At 46.7% G+C, this 20,022-nt stretch overlaps 1 protein-coding gene across 1 annotated transcript in view; it reads right to left on the minus strand.

The window, feature by feature from the left end:
- The window catches only part of LOC126188743 (chondroitin sulfate proteoglycan 4), a 589,355-nt gene that overhangs the window by 548,782 nt on the left and 20,551 nt on the right, over positions 1-20,022 (minus strand). The window contains exon 2 of the mRNA XM_049930352.1: positions 11,314-11,456. Coding sequence (XP_049786309.1) covers positions 11,314-11,456 — 143 coding nt within the window. The remainder of the gene's footprint in view (positions 1-11,313; positions 11,457-20,022) is intronic.

The following is a 20,022-nucleotide window of genomic DNA, read 5'->3' on the forward strand; positions in this document are numbered from 1 at the left end:
AGAAAGGTTGAAAATGTTAAACATGAAGCCTCTGCACCAGGTTATTACTAAAATGTAACAAACTATGCATGGATTTATATAAGTTCGAACACACTACCCCGACTTACACTGTTAAAAATATATCGGCCCTTTCACAACGAGTGCTGCATAACGCACCCATCGTTGTTAATGAAAGATGACATACGACATAAAACAGCGAAACTGTAGTATGTAAACGCCATAATGCAATAATCTCGGTCAACCTGTACACAGATGGTCCAGTAGGTGTTTTTATCAGTTGATGTAGATATACTTCTTATTGGTGACACGAGTTGAATGAAGAATATTATCAAGATTAATTTTTTATCTTATTACTAAAAATAACGCGTCAGTGAACGAACAACGCCACTTCATCGCCATGTTGTTTTGCAATGCGTTATCTAGTCCTACTTAGTTTCACGTGAGCTCCCGAGGCCCACCTCAAGGCGTTAGATTATCACGATTGCTGATTGGGCTGTAATGTTGAAAGTACGTAATTGATAAAATCACAGAGTATATATCAGGATTCAATGTGTCTTACTGTGAGCGAATTGACATTAACAATGACACAAAGAGAGTTTCGAAGAATTATTTGGTACAATCACCAGAGCATTAGGAAGTAAAACCCAGAGTTTAAGAGACTGTTTATAAGGTGTGCCAACTTATGGCAGCTAGAGCTGGACGTTAAACCAGCCAGGCTATGGAATGGCAAAAGCTGCCGAGATGAGTGAGATTTCTAACAAAAACAGAAGACATGTACGAAAATTTTCAGTATACAAGAATGGATAACGATAAAGGAAATCAGAAAACAAGTCTCAAAAGGCGTAATAACGGAATTTTGAAGTGAAAAAGACGAGGAAATATGGGAATGGGACGGAAGCCACGCCGGCCCCCTCCCCCACAACCCCAACCACCCCGCTGACGGTCCGATTCGATGGCCACCACTGTCACCCTACCTTACAGCTCGCACATCTTCCTATGATGTTTTGTAAACGATCACTTATTCTTATCACGATTTGTAAACAAATTTCCGTCGCGCATTGCTACATGTAGCCATGCCGTTCCTGGACAGTACAAGAAGAGAAACTGAATAGCACTCAACATTGTCCGTGCCACCAGGAGTGCACACATTGGCGTATACGAATGCGGAAACAAAACTTTATGACGGTGAAAACAGCTGTCATTACCTAGCGCCGGTTTAAATTTGTAAAGGCTAAAGCTGTAATGAAAATTTATGGACATCCTGTTTATTACAGTAAGTGATAACCAGGTATTTGGTAAATGATCCAACCAGTCTGGCGTGAGGTCAGTCGCTTGACGGCGCGTTTAGGTGCGGGCCCGCCCGTTGCCGGCGCGCCGTAAGGCACGGAAGCTCGCACTGAAGCGTATCGCTTTATGTCGAGCGTGCCGCGGCAGTCCTCACTCGGGGAAGTGATGCGTCTCTCATAGCCTCTCCTTCCCAAGTGGCTCTTTCCGCCTTCCCGTGGTGCCAGACGTCAAGCTTGGCATTCTGCCTTGCGTCAAAAGGGAGAGCTGCGACCCAACCCGATGCGAAAGCGAAGGGTGCGTGGCACAGGGGGAGCTGTGTCGAGGGACCGAACACCAGTCCCTTTCTGTTCGCAGGGCACAGACCAGCAGGTGCTCTGCATGCCGGCGACCTCGTTTGTCGGCGTGGGATCGCGGCGCGAATCGGCAAGGGTGCTTCGCCGCGCCCCTGGGTAACCGGGGCGTGTTCTGCCAAACCCAGGAGGTGGTGACATCGCCTGGGCTAGGTTAGATGGGCCCAGACCGCCGAACGACTGGGGGACCGACCCACCACCTGAGTAGGAGTGGGTCCTTGGCCTTCAGGTGGAAACTCGGGCTAGTAGGCGGCGAAGGGCGAGGGGTGCATCCGCCTCTCCGGAGTGCGGGGTGCACTTGCCGAGGAGCGTCGGGTGAAATCGTCGACGACGAGGCCTTCGACGGGGACCAGTGCGCTGGCAACGGCGCGTTGAACCCTGCAGCTCTGGAGTGCCCTTGACCTAGGGGCGAGGTCGGTGGGCGAGCTGCAATAGTCCCCCCCCATGCCAGAGGAGCCGGTCCGGGGTAAGAGACGGGCTCCCAACTTTTTCACTCGTCAAATACATCATGGCTGACCTAGAGACGAGTGAGTCGAGTGTTATTTCGAGGTGTTCGACACTTACTGTTCCCACCCCTGAAGAGGGCCTGGGGCAGAACGCTGAAAACGTGACAGAATGGCACACAAGAATAAATCAATTGTTAGATACAAGTATTAAAAATGGAAAAATAAGTAACACAGCAGTACTCTCAATTAAGAAAGAGCTCGTCGCCTGGGCTATCGCTAGCGCGAAGCTTGAGGGGCGACTCGAGGAACTGGAAAAGGAAAATGAGCGATTGCGGAAACAGCCCACCAAAACGTGGGCAGGAGTGGTCGCACAAGCGGCCACCAAAATACAAACCACAAAAGAGACCATTGAAAAGGTGTCCAAAAGGCCTGATACGGCTGTCTTCCTAAGACCCCTGCCAGGCCAGGACATCAAAAAAGTACAGGAACTATTTACAACTACTATAAACCCGGCAGCAGACAAAATAAAAATAAACAAGATAAAAGGCAACAAAAAATGTTGTTATAGTAGATGTTGCCACCGAAAAAGACCGGGACAAAATACTAAATCATGATAAACTTAAAAAGATTGTTAAGTGTGAACCGCCCAAAAAGTGGAATCCCTTAGTAATCTTATATGATGTACCTACTGCAATAAACGAGAACGACATTTACGAGACAATAAATCAACAAAATTTTGAGAACATGAGTCTGGACGATTTCAAAAAAGAATTTAAATTACGTTTCAGAACTGGACCCAGAGAGCGCGATGTTGTACACCATGTAGCTGAAGTTTCGGGAAATATGTGGCGCAAGCTTACCACTATGGGCAGAATCTATATGGGGTTCCACTCGATAAACGTTAGGGACTACCTCGTAGTTCCCCGATGTCATAACTGTGGAGACCTAGATCATGTGCACAAACACTGTGAGCGAAAGCCGGCTTGCTCCAGGTGTGGCGCAGAAGATCACACCAGGAAAACCTGTGGCAAAACAGGGATATGTATCCCCTGTACAAGAAGAGGGAAGAAGAATTGCAATGCCACGGGAAGAAATTGCCCCACATATAGGTTACTAGAACAACGCCTAATCTCGAGAACTGATTATGGCTGAATCCATAACAGGAGGCAGGAAGCCTAAGAGAAAGTCTCCGAGCAAAAGGGCGAGGGATGCACTAAGGGCCAGCAAATTTAGGGAGTTTCTACAAGGAGCTACCAATATCCGAATCACAAAAGTGGATACAAAAGATGCTGGTGTACAAACGGACCCCTGTGGTTACATTGGTGCTTCCTCCCCCCAAAGACGGGGACTAGGGTCGCTTAAAGAGCCAGAACGACCAAAAGGGCATCCTGTGGCAAAACCAGAAACGAAAGTACCAGAAAAACAAGATATACAAGTAAACATTATAAACAGCACATCTTCCTCTACCAACTCTGGTATACAAAAAGGTTTGGGCGTAGATCCCAATAGGGTATACCCCAACCTAGAACACGCATTACAATTAGCACGCCTGGAGGAGCCGGCGGTCCTCACCACAGCCCTGAGGCATGTGGTACGTGTTGGTCACGAATATGGCAGAGACGTCACCTTCTCGGTGATGGAGGCTGTCGACAGAATACAGCTGAAGACAATGAATCTCCCCACGGACTTTGGAGCCCTGCGTGACCTGATCAAAAAAGTATTCGAAAGACGTAACGAGAAATTCGATCTAGATGAACTTTACAGTCAATCGGTCATAACAAATGGAAGGATAGCCCACGACTGGAGCAAGAACTGGCCTGAATCGCATATCAGAACATATTATGCACGAGACCCATTTAAACGTAGGACAGATTAATTCACACAATAGCAAACTAGTCATGCAGGAACTCCGCAGAGTCGTGGAGGAGAGGAGTCTGGATGTGCTCTGTTTACAGGAACCATACTCCCTGGCTGGGCGAATCCCATTTGCGGCAGCAAGCTGGCAAGTCATTCATAGCGGAGCAGAACCCAGAGCAGCTATAATGATAATCAATAAAGCATTAAGAGCCACAGTTCTCTCCCAGTTCTCCGACGATCACTGCAACGTCGTGGAACTACAAACACCAGCTGGAGTACTATATATCATAAACATGTACTTTCAGTACGGTCAGACAATAGATGAATATCTAGACAAGCTTACACAAGTAACCACGGCGCTGCGGGGACGTCGATGTGTCATTACAGCAGACATAAATGCCAAGTCCCCCCTGTGGTTCAGCGGCATGCGGGATGACCGAGGAGAAAAGGCCGAAGAGACCATCATGGCGCTACAGTTAATGGTTGCCAATAAGCAAGGAAACCCGCCCACCTACGCAGGAGGTGGGGGCACCAATATTGACGTTACATTGGTCACGCCCAATCTCGCCACTAAAGTAACAAACTGGATGGTCTGGGATCAGGTCACAACCAGTGATCATAATCTCATCACATTCTCATTGGGAGACGAGGAATGCCGCTGGGACATGGGGTGGGAGACACAGCTAAATTACAACAGAGCTGACTGGGATCGCCTGGCGAGGGAGTGTGAGATACCTGCATTGCCCGACGGTGACGAAAATGTCGAAGGATACGCAGAGGAACTGGTGAAAGCAGTCGTAAGGGCGGTGAAGGCCACCGTACCAACCAGGAGGAGAGCCGTAGCGGCCTCTCCGTCACCATGGTCAACCGAACTGGGACAGTTGCGCCAGTCGGTCAGGAGAGCGAGGAGGTACTACCAACGGAGTGTCGTCTGGGAAGAAAAGCAACATTGGTTGCTGAGATACAGAGAGGCTAAGGAGCACTTCCAGAAAGAGCTTAAGGCAGTGAGGCTACAGAGTTGGGAGAAATACGTACAAATGCAACTAGCTACAGATCCATGAGGCGTACCATACAAGTTAGTACGGGAAAAGATAAGGTCACCCATGGTGTTGTCCACCGTCAGGGATCAGGGCAGGATGACGGAGACCTGGCAGGAGACTGCTGAGGTCCTCCTCCGTGTCCTGCTGCCTGACGATGGCGAAAACGATGACTCTGAAGCACAACAACAAATTCGGAGACAAGATCTAGAGGAATACCGAAATAACAATATGGTATATCCCTTCTCCGAGGAAGAAGTAGCTACACAAATAAAAGCCCTCAAAAGAGGAAAGGCTCCGGGCCCAGACGGCATTACTGCGGAGGTGGTGCAATTCCTGGCTCCCCAATTGGTAGCACCTCTCACAAAGTTGTACAACGAGTGTTTGCGGCTCGGGAAATTCCCCCAAATATGGAAAAGGGCTACAGTTGTAATAATTAAGAAAAGTCCAGATAAAGATCCACGAGAACCAAAATCCTACAGGCCCATTTGTCTATTAGACACACTGGGGAAACTTTTTGAGAGGTTGCTGGCAGACAGGCTGGCAGCACATCGAGTTCTGTGCGGGATGAGTGACAGACAATTCGGCTTTAGGACCGGGAGATCGGCGTCTGACGCCATCGCCCTGGCTGCGGAGGTCTGTGCCTCTACCCCGCACAAATACGTGGTCGGCATCATGGTGGATATCAGTGGCGCCTTTGACAACCTGTGGTGGCCCTCGCTCTTCTCTCGACTGCGAGAGAAGGAGTGCCCAGGGTCGCTATATGGCTGTCTCAGGAGCTATTGTGAGAATAGGGAGGTCTGGCTATCGTCCCCTAGCGGAAGAATAAGCAAAAATATCACCAAGGGGTGTCCACAGGGGTCTGTCCTGGGGCCACTCTTTTGGGATGTTAATATGGAACCTCTTTTGGACAATCTTCAGAACAGCGACGATGTGCTAGAGGGCATAGCCTACGCGGACGACCTCCTCCTGCTGGTTGGTGGCCGCAGCCGCGAAGACTTAGAGCCGAAAATCGAAAGGGCAATAACAATTCTAAGTACATGGTGCCATCTGTCCAAAATGAAGATTTCTCCAACAAAATCTACATATCTACTCCTAAAAGGTCAACTAATTAGGAATCCAACAGTGAGGATAGACGGCTCACCAGTTCTTCGACGTCATGAAGCGCGATACCTGGGCGTAGTCGTCGATGAGAGGTGGACTTATGCATCACACATAGATGCTGTCACACAAAAATCTCTAGAAACATTAAATCATCTCATTGCAATTGGACATAAGCGATTCCACCTACCGCCAGAACTCATCAAACTATACCACAACAGCATACTGACTTCAATTGTAGGATATGCATCTGGAATCTGGGCCCACAGACTCACGAGGGTTATGCCTGCCGTGGCTGTGAGAAGAGTGCAGCGGAGCATGTTACTTAGATCAGTGGGAGCATATAGAACTACACCTGGAGGAGCCCTTACAGTACTGATGGGGCTCTGCCCACTCGATATCAAAATTAGGGAACAGGCAGCATGGTACTGGATAAAAAAAGGGAAACAGGGACAAAGTAGTTGAAATGATGGGGGTATACGTGGGGAACAAAATTGAAATCAAACGAAGGGGGGAAGAACTTTGGCAGGAACAATGGGATAACGAGGAAACCGGTAGGCGAACATATGAACTGCTGCCGAACGTCAGGGAAAGGTTACAGTTAAAACACTTTACGCCATCACGAGGACTGCTGCACTTCCTCACAGGTCATGGACCCTATCCGGCATACCTATGCCGGTTCGGGAAACAGGCGACACCAGCGTGTGACTGTGGGGCCACACCAGGCACCCCGGAACACGTGGTGTATGAGTGCCGCCTCTTCGACGACGTAGCCGCGCAATTTCGTCAGCAATTACCAAACCATGACACGTATCACCTGCTCAGGCATGAGGACCACTTCATAATCTTGAATGAATTAGCCAATGCAATATCACTCAAAGTGATAAGGGACTACATAAGGAACAACAACTAAGATCCAACTATTCCCAAATTAGACTCCGCGCACCTGACCCGTTCCGCTGAAGCAAGGACTTGGCCAGCCGCTTCACGGCTGGAATCCGCCATGCCTAGGATTAGGGGGTGGGGTGCGCCAAACTACCGACTAAGACACTCAACAACTGTGACACTAGGTTAAGATAGAGTAGACGTAGGATAAGTTTAGGATAGAAATCATCAGAATAGTACTGCAGCGTACCATAACCTCGGCCAGCCCGGTGCCAGGGGCGCGTTCACCGGGATTAGCTCGGTGAACAGGGCCAATAACGTAGGTTTGTACTATGCTGGCACAAATGTAAACGCTGCAGGTAGAAGTAGCTTAGAATAAGTAGAATAACATAATGTAGGAAAAAATAGATAGAAGTGCCCATAGTGTGAAGCAACAATAAAGAAATATACTGTGTTAGCTGTAGTACTAGTATGAAACATAAAAAATTGTATAAAATAGGACCCACTAATTGAATAAGGTAGTGGGTTGTATTGTATCATATAAATATTGAGAATAAAGATTTTTTTTTTTTTAAAAAAAAAAATGATCCAACCAGCCACAAATTCTTTTCGAATGTTTTATTTTACTGCCATAGCTGGTTTCCCGCTACCATGCCGATCTTCGGAGGGCTAATATTATCACTACATAAATGTTTTGGTCAACAGCATGTCGTCTGTCCACACTGAACAAGAATATTCGAGTAGTTAGTGCCACTTTATCAGTTGTTTCAATAATAAAAATATCCTAAAGTGTTCACTTACGTATATTCCAGCAGATGGTGGTTGCTTTTGTTGTGGTCCACGTGATCTTGTAGGTCGATGTATATGTTCTTGAATTGCACCACAACACTCATATTGTAACTTGGCACACTTCGCAGTATTCTTAAAATGCATGTTGAGCATTGCACAGGTGTTTGATTTTCTTTACAATGGAAAGATTATCATTAAATAAAGAGGCAAAGCTTCCATTAATTAAATATCGATCAAGGATATAAATACAGCAAAGATGATGTGAGGAATATCCAAATTTTACATGTTAATAACACAAAAATGTTTGCACCCTAAGGGGGAACTTATTAAAAGACAGCAGGATAAACTGTTTTTACTAGGATTTTTGTACTATCAGTGATAATTATTAACGAAATACTTCGAGGGAATCCACTACATATTATAAAGTAGACATATATTTAAGCTTAAGGTGCAAATATTTTCTATTATTAACATGTTATATTTTGCACATCCCACAAATCATAATTTGCTCCATTTACATCCTTGTCGATGTTCAGTGAATGATGTCTTTGTATCTTTGCTTAATGATAACCTTTCCATTGTAAGGGAAAACATCAGATGTGTAACACACGTGCGATGCTCAACATCCATTTCAAGAATTTTGTGAAGTGTGCTACAGTAACTGATTTGCAATCTCTGTATTGTGGTGGGATTCAAGAACATATATTTTGAGCTAGAAAACCAAGTGGAGCACAACAAAATGAACAACCATGTACTGGAACATATGCAAGTGAACACACACGCACACACACACACACACACACACACACACACCCAGGCGCGCCCGCGCGCGCGCGCTTTAGCGTAGTTTTATGAATGAAGCAACTCATAAAGTGGCACTAAATACTGAAACATTCTAGCGCAGTGTGGAGCAGACGACATACTGTTGACTAAAACATCTATGTAACGAAAAGTATTAGTCATCTGAAGATGGGTATTGTGATGTAATAAAATAAAAGTGATGATGTCATTCAATGGATAAATTGGAATTTGAGATTTCGCTTAGTGTTTTCTCAATCACAATTGGCGTAAGAATCATGGATTGACCATTGTCATAAAATATTGCATTATGAAATGTGAATAGTCTTTACTTGCAGTTTCGCGTGGCTTGAAGCACATGATTAAGAAATTGTATTATCGTCTTACTAATTACTTCACGATCGTATATACGATCATAGCCGGTGGTGAAGTTATTGTTATGACAAAACCATTTCCTAAGGGACCAGAAAGATCTTAAGGGCGCAAAAACAACTGTAACATCAGAGAAAACGGAAATTCAATATTAAGGCTGATGCAAGAAGACGATAAAAGTTTTCTTTTTGTCAATGTAACAAGCACGTTGGACTGCTGATCTTGGTGTCTGTAATCTTGGCAAAATGCATAATTAAAATGAAAATAATACTGAGGAGATGGTAGGAATGAGCACTGCTAAATGATTCAATATTTCTCGAACAAATACACTCCTGGAAATGGAAAAAAGAACACATTGACACCGGTGTGTCAGACCCACCATACTTGCTCCGGACACTGCGAGAGGGCTGTACAAGCAATGATCACACGCACGGCACAGCGGACACACCAGGAACCGCGGTGTTGGCCGTCGAATGGCGCTAGCTGCGCAGAATTTGTGCACCGCCGCCGTCAGTGTCAGCCAGTTTGCCGTGGCATACGGAGCTCCATCGCAGTCTTTAACACTGGTAGCATGCCGCGACAGCGTGGACGTGAACCGTATGTGCAGTTGACGGACTTTGAGCGAGGGCGTATAGTGGGCATGCGGGAGGCCGGGTGGACGTAGCGCCGAATTGCTCAACACGTGGGGCGTGAGGTCTCCACAGTACATCGATGTTGTCGCCAGTGGTCGGCGGAAGGTGCACGTGCCCGTCGACCTGGGACCGGACCGCAGCGACGCACGGATGCACGCCAATACCGTAGGATCCTACGCAGTGCCGTAGGGGACCGCACCGCCACTTCCCAGCAAATTAGGGACACTGTTGCTCCTGGGGTATCGGCGAGGACCGTTCGCAACCGTCTCCATGAAGCTGGGCTACGGTGCCGCACTGCGTTAGGCCGTCTTCCGCTCACGCCCCAACATCGTGCAGCCCGCCTCCAGTGGTGTCGCGACAGGCGTGAATGGAGGGACGAATGGAGACGTGTCGTCTTCAGCGATGAGAGTCGCTTCTGCCTTGGTGCCACAGGACTGCATACGACCGAGGCACACAGGGCCAACACCCGGCATCATGGTGTGGGGAGCGATCTCCTACACTGGCCGTACACCACTGGTGATCGTCGAGGGGACACTGAATAGTGCACGGTACATCCAAACCGTCATCGAACCCATCGTTCTACCATTCCTAGACCGGCAAGGGAACTTGCTGTTCCAACAGGACAATGCACGTCCGCATGTATCCCGTGCCACCCAACGTGCTCTAGAAGGTGTAAGTCAACTACCCTGGCCAGCAAGATCTCCGGATCTGTCCCCCATTGAGCATGTTTGGGACTGGATGAAGCGTCGTCTCACGCGGTCTGCACGTCCAGCACGAACGCTGGTCCAACTGAGGCGCCAGGTGGAAATGGCATGGTAAGCCGTTCCACAGGACTACATCCAGCATCTCTACGATCGTCTCCATGGGAGAATAGCAGCCTGCATTGCTGCGAAAGGTGGATATACACTGTAGTAGTGCCGACATTGTGCATGCTCTGTTGCCTGTGTCTATGTGCCTGTGGTTCTGTCAGTGTGATCATGTGATGTATCTGGCCCCTGGAATGTGTCAAGAAAGTTTCCCCTTCCTGGGACAATGAATTCACGGTATTCTTATTTCAATTTCCAGGAGTGTATTTATTATAAATAACACATATATCGTACCTTATACTAAGTACTATAATGACGGTAGATTTTTATGACCGTTTCATGTCCATTGAGCGCTATTTTGTATAGTCATTGTCCTTTTGAGTCGCCCGTGCGTCGTCACGATAAGTTATAATTAGTTCAGACTGCCTCAAATCTGCACCCGTCTTACTTAAGAAAAAGAGTACAAGTGTTTAGCGCTCAAGGCTCCATTTGTCCTCCAGCGAACAAAATAGTGAAGAATCGCATATCGATCCGTATTCTTCTGTTTATGTTGCCGCTCAAAGACGACGAATTACATTATTTACGAATTTCCACCGTCGCTATGCGATATCTTATTATACATTAATCATTCTATATAAACAAGTATTCGCCTTCTAGCTGAAAGTGTTAGCTATTTGCTGAAGCAAAAAATAGCGAATATCACAGCATTCTAGTCCGACATCGCTTATGGCAGCAAAATGAAACATTCAAAAAGTATTTGTGGCTGGTTGCATCATTCACCAAAAATTATTAACGGACGCGGAGTTGAAAACATCCAACATGGATAATATAACCAGGCTGTAGGATTATGTTTAACTGTGGTTCATCTAAGTGTATACCTGTTTTTATCGAAGTAGTATTGTTGCAAAATGTTGAGTACTTGTCAGTGTAGGGTAGTAGCGGCGGATACGTACGTGACGACGTGAATGGTGTCGATGGTGAGGCTGAAGGCGGCGTCGCGGCGCGAGATGAGCACGTCGTGCCACTGCAGGTCGTCCAGGCGCAGCCCCTTGGGCGACGAGATCTCGCGCTCGCCGTCGCCCACGTTGATGCGCACCTGCCGGCATAAAGGGCGGCAGCCGCTGTCAGCCGCGACCTTAGTGCGAGAGCGCAGCTGCTGCGAGCAGGTGTAGCAGCCCGGTCAAATGTCTCGGATAGCTAGAGAGAATGTCGTGTAGTACCAAAAAGTAAAAAGGTGGTGAAATCTGCAGCACAAGCTCTTGACCGCGTCATTAGACTCCCTGTTGGTAGGGTAGGGAGGGAGGAAGGGAGGGAGGGGGGGAGTGGCGAGTCGAGCACCCCAGCCGCCTTTTGCTCCCGGGAAGGATAACCCGATTCTTCTTAGCTGGCAGATGAGTGGACCTGGAGCGAATGGAACGAGGAAAATTCCCTGCTCCTGTCTCGAGCAGAACTGGGGACCTCCAGCGAGGGTACCCAGTGCTCTACCCACTAACCACGGCCATCCTACAGTATTATTTAATATTTATAAGGACAATCAAATGAAAAAGGCCCTGAGCACTATCGCACTTAACATCTGTGGTCATCAGTCCCCTAGAACTTAGAACTACTTAAACCTAACTAACCTAAGGACATCACACACATCCAAGCCCGAAGCAGGATTCGAACCTGCGACCGTAGTTGTCACGCGGTTCCAGACTGAAGCGCCTAGAACCGCACGGCCACACCGTCCGCCTCAAATGAAAAAGAGACAGATGTAAAAAAAGAAACTGAACTGTATATTATTTCAATACTAATGGCCATGGTCTTTAACACATTTATCCCACTGTGGGACAAGACGGTCAGTGCCTTCGCCGTCTGAAGAAAATCGGCAGCCACGAATGTCTATCTTCAGGCGCTGTATAAGCACTCCGTCTTCAGGCCACAAGTGGCCCATTGGGACCATCCGACTGCCGTGTCATCCTCAGCTGAGGATGCTGATGGGAGGTCGTTATGATGGTTTTCTTTGACCGGAGCCCCTCAATTGGCATAACGAGGCTAAGTGCACCACCAAAAATGGCAACAGTGAATGGTCACCCATCCAAGTGCCGGCCATGCCCGACTGCGCTTAACTTCGGTGATCTGATGGGAACTGGTGTATCCACTGCGGCAAGGCCGTTGCCTTTAGGCGCTTTATGGAGGATGTATAATTGCTTCCCAGCGAAACTTTCGCAGCGTAGTCGAAACAACCTGGCAACATGTTGGTGGACCCGCAGACATATCACTGGAAAGGTTTTACACATCCTCCAGTAAGTCTGAATCTCTCCCCAAGCGATTTCGATATCTTTTAATTTCTGAAGAAAGACATTTGTGGCTGTGGATTCGCTCTGAACGAAGAGGTGCACCCGTAAGTCCAACTGTGCTTTGGTAGGAAACCGCAAACTTTTTTCCATGAGGGTTTTCACCGTCTTGTCTCACAGCTATGGCAACTACTTTTGAAATAAGAAAGAGGGTACTTACTTTTTCCAACATTCTCTTTTCAATTGGTTGCCACTTGTAACAGCAGGTACCTTCACCCCCCCCCCCCCCCCCTCTCTCTCTCTCTCAAACACACACACACACACACACACACACACACACACACACACACACACACAGCAACTCGCTCATGCTAGGAGTAAGGTTTAAAAGTCAGATTAATTAATTACGCAGACGGAAATCCGAACTGTCCCGTCAAGAACACCTCCATCGATGGCTACCAAAATGATACTCCAATACTTCCAGACCTGTGGGGCATGTTTCTTAAAATTTGATACTAACGTGACTTCAATGTTTTCAGCGCTGCAAAAACTTATTCGTACAGAGGAAGAACAGAGTGACTACAATATGGCTGTTGGATGTGTCTAACTTCAGCGGAACTTTTGAGGAGGACGTCGCAAAACAGCAGGTTCAGGGGACGGCCAGGTGCAGCGTATCTAAATTTTTAAGACTCTGAGAAAAGTCGAATCATAACTGTGTGGAACTTGCGTACATCACACTGACAAATTGCAAGTGGAATTTTCTGTTGTGTGATGTCTCCGGAACGACTGGTGTTAAGAAGGACTCAGGCAAGAAATGTAGGCACGGAAGGTTTACATCACGAGAAATTCGAGGGACTAAAATGAGAAGTTGAAGGATTAAAACAGCTAAAATCTGAGAGAGAAGTTAAGGTAGAAAGACGGTCGAAAACCTATTACTGCGCTAACATCTCTCGTTTCCACGCGTCATTAACCCCAGACACCATACCACAGACAGCACAGACTTGCACGATACAGAAAAACAGTCAATTGGGATACTCAGTGGCACACTATAATGTTGAGGGACGATTCTCGCTGCATTTTCTGGCGGTCAGACTGAATGCAATGAGTCCGTAGGCGACCTAGTGAAACGTCGCTCTCAACCGCAATTCTGAAGCCCATACCTCTCCAGCTCTAGAATCGTGATGCGGGAAACTATTTCATATGACAACAGGACTGATCTGTTAATTTTCTAATGGATGTTGAATACTCGCCAGTATGCAGCAAGATGGTTAACCAATTGTTATACCGTGACTAGGATGCGAAATGGTAGATTTCAGCAGGTTGAAGTAAGACAACAACTGCAGTTCCATCACAAACGCCTCCAGAAACGTACGATTTCTTTATTGGCCTACCCTGTTCTCCTGCTTGTCACCAGTGTACTACGTCCTCTTATGTCGTATCAATGTGTATCCATGCAGCACATCAGTCTTCAGCCATCAATCTTCAGGGACTGACACCAAATTTCTCTCAGACATGACAAGAAATTGCTCAAAAATATATTGGAAAGTTACACGATCCAATCACATTAATGCAACCACCCGTCAATGGCGTCAATAACCACCTTTTGCAACGCGGGCGTGCAGGCAGAGAGAGAGTAGGCTCTGCAAGGTGCCGACAGGTATGCGGAGCCATGCCGACTCCAGTCCCGGGGTTCTCGGTTGAGGATTCATGGCGCAAACAGCGCGATCGAGGTAGTCCAACAGATCCTGGATTGGGCTTAAATCCGGAGAGTCTGATGGCGAAGGAAGTAAGGCAGACTATCCTAGTGCTCTTCGAACCTCGCACGCACAATGCGAGGTATCTGACATGTTGCATTGTCCTGCTGGTAAATGCCAACGTGCCGAAGGATACACAAAACAGCATGTTGGGATGGACATGGTAAGCAAGGACACATACATACTTGTGTTGATCCACTGTGCCTTCCAAAAAGAGATCGCCCAGGAAATGCCAGTCGATATCTCTCCGCTGGAGCATATAATGTGATTCGTCTGGAAAGGCCACCTGCCGCCACTTGATGTCCGGTTGTGGTACTAACGCCGATGAGCAGCAATCTACATCCTATACATGATTACTCTGCTATTCACAATAAAGTGCTTGGCAGAGGTTTCAATGAACCACCTTCGAGCTGTCTCTCTACCGTTCCACTCTCGAACGGCGCGCCGGAAAAACGAGCACTTAAATTTTTCTGTGCGAGCCCTGATTTCTCTTATTTTGTCGTGATGATCATTTCTCCCTATGTAGGTGGTTGCCAGCAGTATGTTTTCGCAATCGGAGGAGAAAACTGGTGATAGAAATTTCATGAGAAGGTCCCGTCGCAACGAAAAACGTCTTTGTTTTTCAATGATTGCCACTCCAATTCACTTATCATGTCTGTGGCACTATGTCCCCTATTTCGCGATAGTACAAAACGAGTCGCCTTTCTTTGAACTTTTTCGATGTCATCCCTCAGTCCCACCTGATGCGGATCCCACACCGCACAGCAATACTCCAGAATAGGGCGGACAAGCGTGGTGTAAGCGGTCTCTTTATTAGACCTGTTGCACTTTCTAAGTGTTCTGCCAATGAATCGCAGTCTTTGGTTTGCTCTACCCACAACATTATCTATGTGCTCATTCCAATTTAGGTTATTTGTAATTGTAATCCCCAAGTATTTAGTTGAATTTACAGCCTTCCGATTTGAGTGACTTATCGTATAATCGAAATTCAGCGAATTTCTTTTAGTACTCACGTGAATAACTTCACACTTTTCTTTATTCAGGTTCAACTGCCACTTTTCGCTCCACACACCTAAATCATTTTGCAATTCGTTTTGGTCATCTGATGACTTTAAAATACGGCAAATGACAGCATCATCTGCAAACAATCTGAGACACCTACTCTGATTGTCTCCTATGTCGTTAATATAGATCAGGAGAAATAGAGGGCCTACAACACTTCCTTGGGGAACGCCGGCTATTACTTCTGTTTTACTTGATGACTTTCCCTCTGTTACTACGAAATGTGACCTTTCTGACAGGAAATCACGAATCCAGTCGCACAACTCAAGCGATGTTCCATACGCACGCAGTTTGTTTAAAAGACGCTTGTCAGGAACGGTGTCGAAAGCTTTCTGGTAATCTAAAAATATGGAATCAATTTGACATCCCCTGTCGATAGCACTCATTACTACATGAGTATAAAGGGCTAGTGGCGCTTCACAAGAACGATGTTTTCTCAATCCGTAATGACTATATACAATACATCGTTTTCTCCGAAGTAATTGGTTGGTTCAAATGGCTCTGAGCACTATGGGGCTTAACATCTGTGGTCATCAGTCCCCTAGAACTTAGAACTACTTAAACCTAACTAACCTAAGGACATCACACACATCCATGCCAGAGGCAGGATTCGAACCTGCGACCGTAGCGGTCACGCGGTTCCAGACTGAAACGCGTAGAACTGCACGGACACACCGGCCGGCCCGAAGTAATTCATAAAGTTGGAACGCAGTATATATTCCAAAACCCTACTGCAAATCGACGTTAGTGATATGGGCCCGTAATTCAGCGGATTACTCCTACTTCCCTTTTTGGATATTGTTGTGACTTGAGCAATTTTCCAATCTTTAGGTACGGTTCTTTCTGTGAGCAAGTGGTTGTATTAATTGCTAAATATGGAGCTATTGTATGAGCATTCTCTGAAAGAAACTTGACTAGTATACAATCTGGACCGGAAGCCTTGCTTTTATTGTTATTTAATTTGCTTTGCTACACCGAGGACGTTGTTATATGCAGAACGCTTTAGACGGTACTCTATATTATTAATACTTTTAAGTTTCTCATCTTGGCAGCTGTTCTTGATTCTAATTCAGGAATATTTACTATGTCTTCTTTCGTCAAGGAGTTTCGGAAAACAGTGTTTAATAACTCTGCTTTAGTGGCACTGTCATAAAGGTATTAATTGGGTTTTCTGCTAGATTCCGAGACAGAGTTTCGTTGTGGACATAATTAAAAGCATCTCGCATTGAAGTACGCCCTATATTTCTAACTTCGGCAAAACTTTGACAATCTTGGTGATTGTGCGTTCTCTTAAATTTGACATGCTTTTTTCGTTGCTTCTGCAACAGCGATCGGACCCGTTTTGTGTGCCGTGGGGGATAAGTACCATCACTTATTAAATTATGTGCTATATGTCCCTCAACTGCTGTCGGTACTATCTCTTTGAAATCATTCTACATCTTTTCTACGCTGACGTGATAAGATCGGAATGAGTGGAGACAGTGTCTTAAAAAGACGTTGAGAGCTTTTTTAAACAGATGTACTTTGCGTTTCTTTTTGATGGTTGTAGATGTTACGGTACTCAGCCTAGCAGCAAATGCCTTGTGGTCGCTAATCCCTGTATTCGTCATGATCCCTACTTGTCCAGAATTATTTGTTGCTAAGAGGTCCAGTATGCTTTAACAACTATTTCCTCTTCGAGTACGCTCATGAACTAATTGTTCAAAATAATTTTCTGAGAAAGGATTGAGTGCAATTTCGGATGACGTTTTATGCCTGCCGCCGGCTTTAAACGTTTAAGTTTTCCAGCATATCGACGGTAGATTGAAGTCACCACAGACTATATCGTGTGAGTGGGATACCTCTTTCAAATGAGACCCAAGTTTTCTTTGAACTGTTCAGCAAGTGTATCTGTCGAGTCGAGGAGTCGGTAAAACGATCCAATTAGTAGTTTAGTCCGATTGTCAAGTATAACCTCTACACAAACTATTTCGCACGAGCTATGTACTTCAATTTCACTACAAGGTAAACTACTTCTGACAGCAATAAATACTCCACCACCTACTGTATTTAAGCTATCCTCTCTGAACATTGTTAGGTCGTTTGGAAAAAATTCGACTGAACTTATTTCCGGCTTTAGCCAGCTTTCCGTACCTATAACTGTTTGAGCTTCAGTGCTTTCTATTAGGGCTTTGAGCTCTGGTTCCTTGCCAATACAGCTACGACAATTTACAACTACAGTATCGATCACTTCTACAATTACCTTAATGTGTTTTACCTGCCCCCTTTTAGACGGACGTCCTTTCTGTGGTTTCCTGAGACCCTCTAACCTAAAAAACCCCTTCCACACAGCACGCGCTCAGGCCTGGGTTCATAAACCAGGCATGGTGAATAGCATCTCCGTAGAGTTTTACAACTATTGGGATGGTGTTTCATGTTGTAACACTTTTCACTTCCATGTGGTGTACTTTCCAGTGATTCTCATTCACAGTTATAAACTCCACGTATTGGCTCAAGTATGGATATCACACCGTAGTTTCCTGTGGAATGCCGGAAGAGTGGAGGAAATCTAGATTGTTTTTTCACTACGTCCAACAGATGTTCTAGACCATCCCGTTCCACAGCACACGGAATATTTCACGAATTTTTACGGGTTTCAGACGGAAGAAGTTTGTTGTACGCACGCTTGGCGTTGTCTAAATACTAAATACTCGTACTTAGACGATATGTCGTCATCCGGTGGCGGTCCTGAAACTTGATGAAACATCTGATGGTTTGCTGGCCATTGCATGAAGTGCCCTGTGGTGGGACAGCTCTTGCCCATGTCACGGATGATCCAGTTAAATCGGATTTGCTAATAGACACACATTTTCAGCTGTCCCCATTGAGGTACATCAACAATACCTGTCGGCAGCTGAGGGTTTCAATCAATTATCATCTAATAGATGTTCTTGCATTTTACGTTGTTATATGCAGAACGCTTTAGACGGGAGTCCATTTTACTAATGCTTTTAACGAATTCATTTTGACACTGACTATTATTGCTATAATACGTCAGTTTTCTATTATAACCATTGATGTGGCGGAGGAACCTCTGGTTGTCTGAAAAATAAGAGGCCAACATAATTGATAGTGACAGTTTGGATCATTTCTCGAAACCTCTCGGTTGGCCAGCTGTTCTTGATAGACAGGAAATGGTGATATGCAAAATTTTCAGTGGGCGTGCCACACTGGTCATAACCAGTGACTAGCTGCACTACCTGCGACTGCGGTCGCTAAACACGCCCCCCCCCCGCCCCCCCCCCACCAAACTACTCAACGCAGGACGCGGATGATTGTGGGCGGAGGGCTGTGGGCACTGGTGAACATCTGCCTATCGTGCACGCATCTGTATATCGAGCGCAGATCTATACATTACATTATATCGTGTACGTTATGCACCAAATTTAATAATTTTCTAATATGAAATCGTTTCAGCGGTCTGGTCGTGAAAACGCAACAGACAGAGTTACTTTCGCGTTTATACTACACTCCTGGAAATTGAAATAAGAACACCGTGAATTCATTGTCCCAGGAAGGGGAAACTTTATTGACACATTCCTGGGGTCAGATACATCACATGATCACACTGACAGAACTACAGGCACATAGACACAGGCAACAGAGCATGCACAATGTCGGCACTAATACAGTGTATATCCACCTTTCGCAGCAATGCAGGCTGCTATTCTCCCATGGAGACGATCGTAGAGATGCTGGATGTAGTCCTGTGGAACGGCTTGCCATGCCAATTTCCACCTGGCGCCTCAGTTGCACCAGCGTTCGTGCTGGACGTGCAGACCGCGTGAGACGACGCTTCATCCAGTCCCAAACATACTCAATGGGGGACAGATCCGGAGATCTTGCTGGCCAGGGTAGTTGACTTACACCTTCTAGAGCACGTTGGGTGGCACGGGATACATGCGGACGTGCATTGTCCTGTTGGAACAGCAAGTTCCCTTGCCGGTCTAGGAATGGTAGAACGATGGGTTCGATGACGGTTTGGATGTACCGTGCACTATTCAGTGTCCCCTCGACGATCACCAGTGGTGTACGGCCAGTGTAGGAGATCGCTCCCCACACCATGATGCCGGGTGTTGGCCCTGTGTGCCTCGGTCGTATGCAGCCCTGATTATGGCGCTCACCTGCACGGCGCCAAACACGCATACGACCATCATTGGCACCAAGGCAGAAGCGACTCTCATCGCTGAAGACGACACGTCTTCATTCGTCCCTCCATTCACGCCTGTCGCGACACCACTGGAGGCGGGCTGCACGATGTTGGGGCGTGAGCGGAAGACGGCCTAACGGTGTGCGGGACCGTAGCCCAGCTTCATGGAGACGGTTGCGAATGGTCCTCGCCGATACCCCAGGAGCAACAGTGTCCCTAATTTGCTGGGAAGTGGCGGTGCGGTCCCCTACGGCACTGCGTAGGATCCTACGGTCTTGGCGTGCATCCGTGCGTCGCTGCGGTCCGGTCCCAGGTCGACGGGCACGTGCACCTTCCGCCGACCACTGGCGACAACATCGATGTACTGTGGAGACCTCACGC

This window comes from Schistocerca cancellata, chromosome 5, assembly GCF_023864275.1.
Source record: "Schistocerca cancellata isolate TAMUIC-IGC-003103 chromosome 5, iqSchCanc2.1, whole genome shotgun sequence".
NCBI classification, from domain to species: domain Eukaryota; kingdom Metazoa; phylum Arthropoda; class Insecta; order Orthoptera; family Acrididae; genus Schistocerca; species Schistocerca cancellata.